Raw genomic sequence first — 12985 nt, forward strand, 5'->3', positions numbered from 1 at the left:
GATAATTTGCTAAGTAATCTGATGGAGATGGTTGGGAACCACAGTCCAGATTAGAACACAGAAAAAAGGAAGAATGCATAAAAAAAAACCTATCTTCTTTAATCAGTAATCCCAAACAACGATGTATCTTAAGAAATTATTAAGCTTGCCTCTTGTTGCTGATCATAAAGTGGATCCATTAGGTTTATTATCTGAAAAATTAAGTAGAAAGATATTGTTTGATGAAGGATGTTTTTACAAATGTCTAATAACAAGAGGCTAGATATAGAGATTTCTTAGGCACAGAATGCTGATAGGTTGAGGATTTGCGGAGTGCTGTTGACCAAGAGATCAATAGTTGAGAACTTGTTTGTCAAAAAATGATGGCACAAGAAAGTCTTCTTACAAGAATCCTGGTTGGATATGAGGTTTTGTTATATCTTTACAAGACTGCCCATGAAAAGCTAAAATATAAGGGAAAGGCAACCCATAAAATTGGGAGCTGAGAAACGAGCTCGGTTGGGCGGTACTGTGAAAAAGCAGGTGGTGATAGGAGCAATTGAAAGTAGTACAGCATTCCTCCCTACATAATAACTATTATAACATGACATTATACACCCTGCAGGAAGTATTCATGTCATGTTGAATCTTATTTTCTTTAGAGTTTACTTTTTCCATGGATAATTCCTCTCTTATGCTTTTAATACTTTATACAGAAATGATATACAGTATTTCTCTCTTTTGAAATCAATCTTTAAAATAAGGATTGGCAGTGATTCTCCCACTGAGATAGTCATTTTAATTGATATTGTCTCCTAGAATAAAATTACTTTTTATTCATTAAATGTTAATGAGAGGCTAGTTGGTCACAGTATCCTTCTTCTATGAAAAGAAGCAACATTTTGGCATTTGATCTCCTTGTCTTCTTAATAAATTTAGATTGCATAAGGACCCATCAGTACATATCCATCGAGTCTCCTTTTATTTTATTTAGGTTGTTTCAACCATGGTGGTATCTCTAAATTCCAAATCTTTATAAATGTAATTATTCAAAATCCCTCTTTTACCCAAGTGGCAAGACGTAAAGGTAGTGGTTTCATTAGATAAGGAATGGAAAGATGCTTGAATCTATTTCACTTAAGGTGATACCGTGATTGAGATGGGGACACCCCAGTTCTACTTTACCCTCAGAAACAGCAGCTCTCTGAGCGATCTTTCAAAAGCTTATTATTGTCATAAGCATTTAGACTTGCTGATGATAGTACTATTAATGACATGGACTTCTTTTAAAATGCACTTGTATCTGTTTCTGCATGTTTGGCAAGATTGATAACACTATGGTATTTTTCCATACTCTCACCATATATTTCTTGAAAGGCCTGGCTTCTAATTCAAAAACTAACCCCACATGAACATTTAACCACAATATGGGATTTATTCCAGGATCTCACCACTTTTCTTTCAAAACTGTTTAAGACTATCTAGTTTCTTTCCTTTAAGATTGTTTTCTTCATGGTCATTATACCAATCTGGCCGGCTAGAGAACTATATGCATTACATTACATCATACCGATGGCCAGCTAGAGAACTATATGCATTACAAGTAGCTTCCCCATACCTAGGAGTATTACAGATAGATTCTCATACCTAATAGTATTCCATGAGCAAATTGTTATGAGACTTCCACCCATAATAGTTTCTGATTTCCATCCTTATCCTTACTTTTTCCAACCTGAGACTATATTGGGACTTATCCTCAAAACTTTAAGTACTGAATAAGTTTTGAGGGTTTATAAAACTGCATCTTTTTCTTGTTGCAAGAGATTTTTCCTTGGTTATAATGAAGCAGAGAAATGGCCTTCTAGTATCTTCTCAACATTTCACCCAACAGACTTAAGAGGTCATCCTTTAATGTTACAGATTAACTGAACTGCCAGCTCTTTGCCATTTGAACTTCTCTATAATATTTCAGCTATCTCCTCTAAATACCCTCTGCTTCATTAATTTCTGTATTTGCAGCATATAACAGTGTTGCTTGAAAACCAAAATTAGAAACTGGGCAAGTAATTGTTAACATTAATTAATAGCTGTTCCTTTAATCAATAATAATCATTTATCAATCATTTTGCCATCCTTCTCTAGCTACATTTTCTGATCTACTACTATGTGCATGCTCTATATTTGTACAAGAAAGTTGCCAGATTGAGTATACAGAATTTTAGTAGCAGTCAAAACACAGTAGAATTACACAGTGCATTGCTAATGTTAAATGTATCTAGAAATCTCATTTGATTATGGTGGTTTGATTTGGTTTGGTTTGGTTTGAGAAAATATTTTTTTAATATTTAGTATTAATCAAGTTACTCTAAGTAATTAATAAGGTAGAGTAATATATTCTGGTTTTATGACAAGATAGGTATACAATAATAAATCTTAATGGAAACAATATTTTTCTTTTATATTAATCCAAGGTATGAAAACCCTTTAAGTGAAACTAAAAGAATTAAAGATTGAATCTGGAACATCACCATTCAGGTTTAATTGAGAAAGTATATTTCAAAATTAATAGCTTCTGTTACTCATTGATTTTACTAATGTGTCTAATCAAGAATCTTTAACATAATTTTTGAAAACATTTATTTTTATTAAACATTTTCCTTCCAGGACATATTTGTTTTTAAATGAATACAGTATTGAGCAATTCAAGATCCCCTTCCATTGATCTATCCATTTTTCACTGTCCAGATACAAAGAAGAATGGCATTGGAACCCATTGAGATGCTGTTTCTTTGACTTGTCCTGTTACAAAATTTGCACTTGCCATGCAATGCAGTCATAAAATAAAAAAGTAGAATAATTTAACTTTTTTAATTCATAAAGATAATCACGGTTTTCTGATTACATCTTAACTTCATAAATGTTAAATAACCTATCAGCATCTAGTTGTTGTAAATTATGAAAAAGAGTATTGCTGGGAATATTAACCAACTAAATCCTTGTTCTTTAGTGAACATGAAAATGCATTGTGGCAGGTTGTCATTGTGCTCATGGTAACTTTGACACCAAATAACAAAACTGCCATTTGTACTTAGGGTAAATTAGTTCACTTGTGCTTTTACTGTTCCTTTCATTCTGACATAAATGTATGAACTCTGGAACTAACCAAATCGTGTAGTTTCCCCACTGACTTTAGGAAATCTGCCCATTTCATTCCGTTCACTCATCAGAACATCAGTGCTATAGTAGTTTCAAAATCACTGTTTTTATTTTAAAATATAAGAAGTTTTCTTCCAACGATGTCCAATTTCAATATCATTCTATGAACTTATTTATTTTATTACAGGGTCATTTAAGAGCAATGTACCTTTGGAATACAATATATTACTAGATGCTGGCAGTACCTCCCCTCTTGTAAAACCAGTTGGACAGCCCAAATTCCTTCTTTTGGAGGGACTTGATCCATGCACCCAATATGAGATAAGGATACAAGCCTGCCAGAATGGTAAGATGTTAAGTAATTCCATTTTGTTATTGGAAGGCAGTGCAATTTTGCAAAATATATTCTGTTTAAATAACAGCATAACATCTTATTTCAAAATGTTTACCTAGTAAAAGCAAACTAGGATTGAATCATTTATTTTACACATCTCCATATTGTATCATGAATATTTCAATAGAAAATTTAAATAGTTCACATTTGGGAGAATGTCAGCCCTTTTTATGAAAAACATAAAACAAGGTGTTTTTAAAATTGTTCTAGAAATACACATCGGAGAAAATCCATTCCCAATTAATACTACATCAGTAATTTATATATCCTTTTTATTATTCATAGGAAACAGAAGGATAACTCTCTCTTATTTAGAATTATAAGAAATGTATGAAACCTGATCTAAAGGGTTTTGTTAGTATGGGTACAGCATAATGGGATTCTTCAGGTGGTATTGAAGATGACACTGCCTTGGTCTCTGGGATTCTGAGGGAAGTGGTATTCCTCCATTGGAAAACAAACTAAATCTTTGGAAAATCATCACCATTATCATCATCCTCATTATATTGCCCAAACCAAATTGTTTCAAAAATATCTTGCTTTGTCTGTATTCTAAAAGAAGGAATGCTGTAAATCATACATTGCCAAACAGATAGGACTTTAGTAAGGACTGATAATTGAGCCAAGAACATGAGTTTGACATATGATAAAAGAAGCACAACTTTTGCCAAGATTTTTCAACTGGCTGATTTTCAGAAAGCAAACCAGTAAAGCAAGCAGGAATGAGTATGGCAACTCAGTGCTTCTTATTTTTGCTTTCCCTCTGTTAAACCAAAACATAAAATGGTGATTTTGTGTCAGCTTACTATCTGTACTATGAACAGTCGTTGATATCAATTTATTTGACATGTTTGAATGGACTTTATGAGGAACTGGATCAACACACTATATAGTGCAGAAACTAAGAAGGCAAATGGAAGTCATGCATCCAGTATTAATTATTATATTGCTGAATTCTGGTTTCGTATCATGAGAAATGTATTTCATTTACGTGTGTGGGGGGTGTGTGGGGGGGTTGTGTGTGTAAAAGTCTAGAGCAGATGATGGTAGTATAGTGAAAAACAATACATGACTTATTGAACACAAATAGTTTGCCAAGTTGTGTCTGAACAATATTTGGATGGAAAATTCTCTGGAATATGATAGCTCTAGGCTAGACTGGCAAACAAAGAAAACCCCTCAGAAAACAATCACAACAAGCTGCATAGATCTATCTATGAAGACACCAGGGGCTGAGTTTGATTTGGAAGATGCTATAAATGGTATATTTTTCTTTTTTATTTGCCAAGCTCTCTGACTAATGGTGTTAACTGCCCATAGATGAGACAGGTAATGTAGAAATTTAATAGATAAATAAAATAATTTTGTCTGGACTTTCTACTAGAAGCCTCAAGACCCAGTATATGTATTTTTTTTTATTACAGTAGCTACAGTGATTGGAAAGAGACATATTTTCATTAAGAAATGTTAGCTCTTGAGTCTTTGACAATTAGAAGAGTACTTTGCATGCTTGAAAGGCAATATGATTCTTAAGGTCTGGTTTGTATTCTTCTAGATGGCTGCGGAGTTGGTGAACGAGTATATGCAACCACTGCTGAAGCCTTTCCTGAAGATTTGAGTCCTCCTATCATTTCAGCCATTGGACCAACATATATAGCTGTGAAATGGTCACCTCCTAAAAAACCCAATGGGATAATTACAAACTACTTTATTTACAGGTAGTCCTTGTAGTTTTGTATTTTTAAATATTATAGACCTCACTATGTAATGGAAGCTTTCTGTAAAGGTGAGGTTTTTTTTTCAAGATGGGTAGGCCTAAGCAGTATGCAAAGTATCCAAATAAATGCCCCAGGGCTCACGAAAGACACAGTGATTATGGAAGATAAATTATATCATCATGACTGTTATAAAAAGAGTATTTCAATGTTATTACTACTGACCATAAATTGCATTTTCAAGATAGCAAAAAGAACATTTAATTCCTGAATGCAGATGGGTCAAATAGCCTTTTCAGATATGCATCATGCTGGATGCAGAGTCTGCATCTGCATTAAAACTCTTCTGGCTTTCTTTTGCAACCTAATTCTTTTGTCAGCATTCATCAGGGTCAGATATACTTTGGTGTTTTATTCCCCAAGTTCAAGAAACTCCAACTAGAAGAACAAGTCACTAATATCGTGTACATGTTTCTACACTATTTTAAACTTGCACGTGGCTTGCTTGCCCCGGACCTCTATGTTATACAGGGATTGTGGAAGTAAGCCTTTTCATTGATTAAGAAAATCTAATAGGTAAGAATGTTCAATTGTGCAAGGAAGAAAAGCTGGTATATTGGGGAAACTGTTTGGAGAAGGGGCAGGGACTGTGTAGAATCCAAAGTAATGAATGCAGATAGATGGCAAGCTAAGAGGGAAGGGAGAGAAGGAGTGAAAGGCAGTTTGAAGAAAACAATAGGAAGAACTAGGCATTAGCCCGAAAATAATCATTGATATGGAAATATAATGGACCCATGGAGTTGAAGGAAGGAGTGACAGAAAAAACAAAATTGCTCATTAGGCTAGGTGATAACCGCCAAGGACAAAAATGATGTGGCTTAGCAAGGAAGACAGAATTCAGGTTGATGTTTGAAGTTGCGAGATCTTCATAGCGACAAAGGAACTTGGTCAAACTTGATTTTGGCTGGCTCTCTACTATTGGTCAAGGAGCAATTGATTCTAAAAAAGCTGTAGATGTTAGTGAATGAATGTCTTTTCTTGAACCGACTTGCTAGTATTTTGGCTGAAGGCTTCTAATAGTTTCTAAAATGCTGCTTGATTTGGAATATTTCCCCTTTTCTATGCTAATTGTATGACCCAATAGATTAAGCCCCAATTTTGTGTAAAAGGAAACAAAGTATCTTTCATAATCCAAAATACATTTTCATTCTGCTGATTTTGTAAACAACACTGATGATTATAGCAGCAATTCCACAGCAGCCAGGGAAAGGGAAAACAGGAAATATAATGCAGAAAGTGGAAAATATTGTAAATTGAATTTGACAGCATTTGATGGCATTTGATTATTCTAGTCACAGCCAAACAATGATATAAAGAGTAATATGAAACAGAATGTGTTACTGCCTAGCAGACTCGAAAGCAATAAACCTTCTTCCAATGTGACACAATCACTTCACAATCATAATTGTAGCCTGTTTGATACCTCGGAGTACAGCAGAAGGGCACTGACTGACATAGATACATTTTGTTTTTTATTTAAAGTGAAATGAAAATGGCGCACTGGGGCTCCAGATATAATCGTTATATTCACCTACATAGGCATGAATCACTTGGCAGTTATTTCAGCTGAAGTTTAAATGTGCTTAGACAACAACAATATCACATCTTTTTCAGATAGCTATGAAAAAAAAATCAGAAATATGTAAGAACAGAAATGGAATGTAAGCACAGCATTTTTTTTTCATGCAGTGTTCATACACAGCCTTAACAAAAACCCTTCAGTATTTATATATGATGTTTTGCATATAATTTCTTTTTCATCTTTTGCTGCCCTGCCTTATTATCATTTATACATTAAACTAAATTTATTTAACCAGCAAGTGAGTGGGCAGTTTTTCATTAAAACTGAAGGATCTAAATTTGCAAGGGTTTCGGCTTCTTCTATGCTAACCTTCATGATATCTCTCTCTCCTTCCCCATCACAAATCTTTTTCCAAAAGCTTAAAGTCTTAATTGGAATAGAACTATGTGGAGGATGGCAATATTTATTATCCATTTATTTCTGCACCATAAACCTGTGTATATCTATGTGTATTTATGTGAGTGATGCACATTTCCCTATGTAAAGCCAGCTTATACATAGAGACTTGATTACAGAATAAATGCAAAATAAAGTCAATATAATGATAACATTTAAAAGTATGTTATCATTAGGTTGACTTGATTTTATATTTAACAGTGGCTAGAAAGATATTTTATATTCAAAGTAGTTAGAACGAGGTTTTCCCTTTGAGCAATATTTACTTGATGTCTTCTATAGAGGGGAGGAATGGTTAAAAAATGGGAATGGAGGTCAAGGTTTCTCCAGACTATAAAGAATAATGCAAAGAGCTAAAGAGATCTCTGATTATTAGAACCACGTTCTGTCTACACTTCAGGATGTCTCCATATATTAGTGTCAATCATTTCTAACACACCATTTTAACTAAAGTTACAGTATGTGTAAAGTGAATGAATACAAAAGTGCATTCTCCTCTCCTATTTACCATCTACATGTGATCACTGGGTAAGCATATCCACTGCCATGGGAAGAGGTATAATCAATATGCCGATGATACCCATTTGTACATCTCTATCCCAGTGAATTATTAGGGAGGGGCTCCTCTGGAATCCTTCCCCCTGGGGATCTACCTGCTCACTACATTCCATCACATGCATGGAGTATGCTGATTACACTTACCAAGCTTCTTTTCCAACCTATGACTGAATGTGCAGAGGCCAAGAAAGAGACTTCTATAATTAACATGCAATTGTCATATGAAAAAAGCTATATGTATAGCTATGCAAAAACCACAAAATTAAACTTCACACACTGACTCAAAGAATGACATCTTCCATTTCAAATTAAAAAAAAAAACACCAGCTCTTCTATTTTCAGAATAAACACTTCAAATATACTGGCTATGTTACTGGCTGTGCAGGTTTGCCACGGTAAAAATTGGAAATCCAACTACATATTTTAGGAATAAGTGGCAAGGCAAGCAAAGCATAGAAGCAGAATCTGAGGCAGCTGACATTTCTTTAAAATGGCATCTTTCTCCTTTTATTGCTTGCTGTATTAGGAGAAAAACTTCCTCTTAAATGAGCAGTTGAATTCTAAATACTCAGCCTTTTGAAATGATTAGAGATTGCTCAAACACTTCTCTTCGCAGTTTATTCATACAAGATATGCTGTCTTTTTAGCACCACAGATGGAACTATTTGCCTAAGCATAAGTTTCTTTCATTAAATATTCAGCAGTAATATGATCTAAACACTTTAACCAGGCTACATTGTTCAGCTTTTGCTTGTGGAAAAGCTCACAGTTGGTGACATTTTTGATATTTCAGTGCAGGGAAGCTGTTTCTTACAGATTCCCCATATTGCTAAACATTAATTTATAAATTCAGCAAACAGTTATTTTTTTAAGTGAAATGCTGTTCAGTGCAAACAGAACTACTTAGCATTAAAAAGAGGCTTGTGGTACTTAAAATGATTTTTTTTTACTTTTCTTCAATGACTGATTTTTATAATCAAAATGAAAAGACTTCTTGCACTAAAATGTATGCTAAATACACATATATATGGAATCAGCTCTCAGTTGCAAGCAGAAAAAACATGGGGTTTTTTTAGTTTGAACTTTTGCCCCTTACATTTTCTAAATCATTATTCTAGTCCTCATCATTTAAATGAACTGAATTTAATGAAAATGCCTTCAAAAGTCTAAACTCCTGGAACTTAAATCATTACTTACTTTTACACTAAATCAGATAAACTTTGAGGTTCTTGTCTTAAACATCTATTTAATTTCTTTGTGTACACAGTTATTCAGCATGTTTATTCTTAATTAGAAAAGCCCTAAAAGAGATTATTAATGTACAGTATGCATCTCAGTGTATACATTGTATACCTGTCTCCTATATATTAAACTCTCACCTAAATAATACTAATGAATAAAACACCCGGATAATCAATACATAATTCTTCTAATGACATTTCAAACATTTTTCCATGTTACTCTTAAAAGGACCCTGCAATGACCATTTCTTTTCTTTTCTTTTCTTTTCTTTAATGAAAAGGTGACTGCAGAAAGAGGTCAATATTTTGGAGATGAGGAGCACTTTATTTTTATTTTTTTTTATTTAACACTAACTTGTATGCCGCCCTTCTCCCCACGGGACTCAGGGACTCAGGGACTCAGGGACTCAGGGCGGCTCACAGCACATTAAAACAACAGAAAAACATTTCCCCTTTAAAAACCAATTAAAACCAAATATTTATAGCTGTGACATTATTAAAATATTTAAAAATTTTCCCTATTTAGTTCAATCTTGTAGATCAGCATTAACATTTATCAGAGAAACTATACTAGATTGTTGTAGTTTTGAAATGTGTACTTCAGGATCCAGTTATCATATTTGAACTTGCAAATAACCATCTTTTTTTTTTTTGTCTGCCTTTCAGACGTCCCATGGAGACTCAAGAGGAAATGCTTGTGTTTACCTGGTCTGAAGGCACTTTAGAATTTATTGATGCTACAGATGTTCTTCAGCCATTCACAGAGTATGAATACTGTGTCAAGGCTCAGAATTCCAAAGGTTCTGTGAATAGTTCATGGTCTTCAACACAGACCCTAGAAGCTCGACCATCAGGCATGAAATCTCCCTCAGCACAAGCCATCAGCGCTCATTCTGTGTTCCTAAATTGGACCAGCCCTGCTTCTCCTAATGGTGCTATTTTTCAGTATCATGTTGTCTATCAAGAGAGACAGAATGACCCAACAATTAACACGCAGGACGCACTAACAGTTCCTGTAAGTACTACATTAACCAATCAATGTGTGAAGCACCTTCAGATTCAATTTAAGCATTCAGAAATAATGTGTCAATTTTTGGTCTTCTCTTTGGATTTGTACATGCATTTCAAAAGACCTGTTTATTTAAAAATATTTCAGCTGTTTTAACTCTGTGAATTTCAGAAAATCATAGAATGCACATATAAGGGGAAAAATATAATTCTGATGTCAAAAGCAAGCTTCCTTTGTCTCAAGCTGATGTACGCATCAATTTAAAAGAGAGGTTCCTTCTGTATAGAAGAGATGAAAGAACAGTTCAGTAAAGATTTTGTTTCCTAGAATAGAATAGAATAGAATAGAATAGAATAGAATAGAATAGAATAGAATAGAATAGAATAGAATAGAAGTTGGAAGGGACCTTGGAGTTCATCTAGTCCAATCCCCTGTTCAGGCAGGAAACCCTGGCCTATACCATTTCAGACAAATTTTACAAAACTATGATTATGATGGTATGTTCTGTATATCACTCATCTTCCAGCCCTTCCCCAGGATATTTCCTACCTTCCCAGTTTTTCTTTTTTATTGGCAAGTAGACATACTGCTAATTTCCTACATTAACTCCCCGTTTGTGCTTTATAAGAATTCCTACATGATCAGTGAGAGCATCAGAAGCATTTTGTAAATAGATGCTGGAGGCATACTTTGACTTTGCAGTATGTGATTTCCCCCATATATTTCTTAATTGAGCAATAGTGGCAAGGCACCCAAAAGAAACTTAGTTAAACATTGTCATTATCAATGGGCCCTCCCAGGGAGAAGCATATTTACTCAGAGGTAAATTCCACTAAACATAATGCTGGATTGGTGTCTTAAGCTTTGAATGTCTAGAAGAAAAGTCCTACCAAAATCAGATATTTTTCAACCCTTGAAATATAATTTTATTTATGCACATTTACAGTGCATGCTGGTTTAAGCATGATAGTAAAATTAACATTAGCTTGACACCAATGATTTATGTTTGGTAATTAAGGAGATTTGCCTCATAACTCTTCAGAATCAGAAATAAATCAACTACTACAAAAAGAAATAACTTTTACATGATATTCATATACTATAAGTTGCAAAGCTTAATAAATGCAGTAATCTGGAGCTGAATAGATATTATTACCTCAGAAATAGAGTCTGTGACAATGTTGTGGCAGATTTTACATTTTATGTACCACATTGGTGAGGCCAGAAAAGAAAAGAGTATTAAGGGGCTGTAGGGAATAAAATAACAGAGAGGAGACTCTTGGGTAAAGATTTTGACTAGTAGTAAGTGGAAATGCTTAATGCAGTTTTGATACTACAGAACTGTATAAAAAGAAGCAGCAATTTTCAGAGCACAATAGTATTAACTATTTTAATTAATAGAATTCTCATTGCATCTCAGTTTTTTTTCTCTTACTCGTTGCTTAGTTTTCTAAAGGAATGTGTTAGAAGACTACTAAAGTATGTACTGTACATATTTTCTCTTTTTTAAAAAAATGTATAGCTTGGGAAAATGCTTCTGACATGTTCTAGATCTAATCATCTCCTCCTTCTGATAGATATACTCTAACATTATTTAGCATTTATTTTTCCTTTTATTATTTTTTCATTCCAAATGCTAACTTTATAAGAATGTGTCTTCATTGCACTTTGAAATAGGTCTGAAGGAAATAAGTTAGAAATAATAAATAACCATAAATGTCTATTAGTGTACTGAATTCTAAACTGTTCTTGTGATCCATGCTCCATTCTTAATCTCTTGTTTGAATTTATATTTTTAAAAGCATTGCAGTTACAGTGGTACCTTGGTGCTCAACTGCTTTGAAACTCATCGAATTTGGTACTCAACACATTTTGATATTAAAATTTTGTCCCAGTACTCATTGTTTATTTGGTACTCAACACACAAGCTAGAACATGTCAGTGTCAGCTGCCCTGTGACTCACTATTCACTTAAGGGAATAATTTGTTTGGTACCCGTCATTTTTGTGCTTCCCAGAACCAATTAACAACTACTGAGATGCCATTGTATATATTTCTTTAATTAAAGATGATGTAGAGATGGCTCATTGATTTTTAGTGACAAAATAGTGATATTTTACTTGCTTGCCAATTTCTTATGCATTCTTACTATCTGCATTATATTTTGCTTGATTCTTCAAGCCAAATATAGTGGGTTATGCTATAATGCTCATCTTTTGGATCCAGTACTGCTAATGTTCTTAATACAAAGGGGGGATTTGTCTGTGGAATATGCATCTTGCTTCTTCTTCCAATCTGCTTTTATGTCAATGGGGAAGAGAATCCAAGACATAATTGACCTCAGTTCTTGTTGCTGATGGGATGGAATGTATCTCTTTTTGTAAATATTTATTATTAATAGGTTATTATGTCTACCTCATTGCTTACTTGTGGATTTGTCTTGTTTCCAGATGATAGGCCTTAAAGTGTCAGCATATCTTGAGATACTCCCTCATCCCCACATGCCTACCTGCTCTTAATAGATTCCATAGATAGATTTAATAAATTCCATAGCTGTAGTTACATTCCTTGGCAATTCACCAATATACCAGTTCAAAGTGACAGGATGGGTGGATAGGGGCTTTGAAAGTTAATTGGCAATATTGAGGACAAGGTATGTGGTATAACATTAAAGTTGCACACTATAATGCATAAAATGTGCACTGGATGAGCAATATGCTAAAATATAAATAAAGAAAAATTACCCTACCTAAGTACAGACCACACTTTATTCTTTGGGTTCAAAGATGAAGTAGATAGAAAGCTCAGGCCACCAAACAAAAGTTATTCCTTAGCTTCCCACACTGCATCTTAATTCAAAGCACTGATTTAAACAACAACAACAACAACAACAAC

The 12985-nt window shown here is 34.0% G+C and overlaps 1 protein-coding gene across 1 annotated transcript in view; it reads left to right on the plus strand.

The window, feature by feature from the left end:
• Window positions 1-12985, plus strand: part of USH2A (usherin) — a gene marked incomplete at its 5' end in the record, with an annotated part of 188964 nt that overhangs the window by 123686 nt on the left and 52293 nt on the right. Inside the window, 3 exons of the mRNA XM_015818019.1 lie at window positions 3323-3481; window positions 5085-5247; window positions 9748-10096. Coding sequence (XP_015673505.1) covers window positions 3323-3481; window positions 5085-5247; window positions 9748-10096 — 671 coding nt within the window. The remainder of the gene's footprint in view (window positions 1-3322; window positions 3482-5084; window positions 5248-9747; window positions 10097-12985) is intronic.

The sequence above is a fragment of the Protobothrops mucrosquamatus genome, unplaced genomic scaffold (genome assembly GCF_001527695.2).
Source record: "Protobothrops mucrosquamatus isolate PMUCROS unplaced genomic scaffold, P.Mucros_1.0 scaffold665, whole genome shotgun sequence".
Taxonomy (NCBI): domain Eukaryota; kingdom Metazoa; phylum Chordata; class Lepidosauria; order Squamata; family Viperidae; genus Protobothrops; species Protobothrops mucrosquamatus.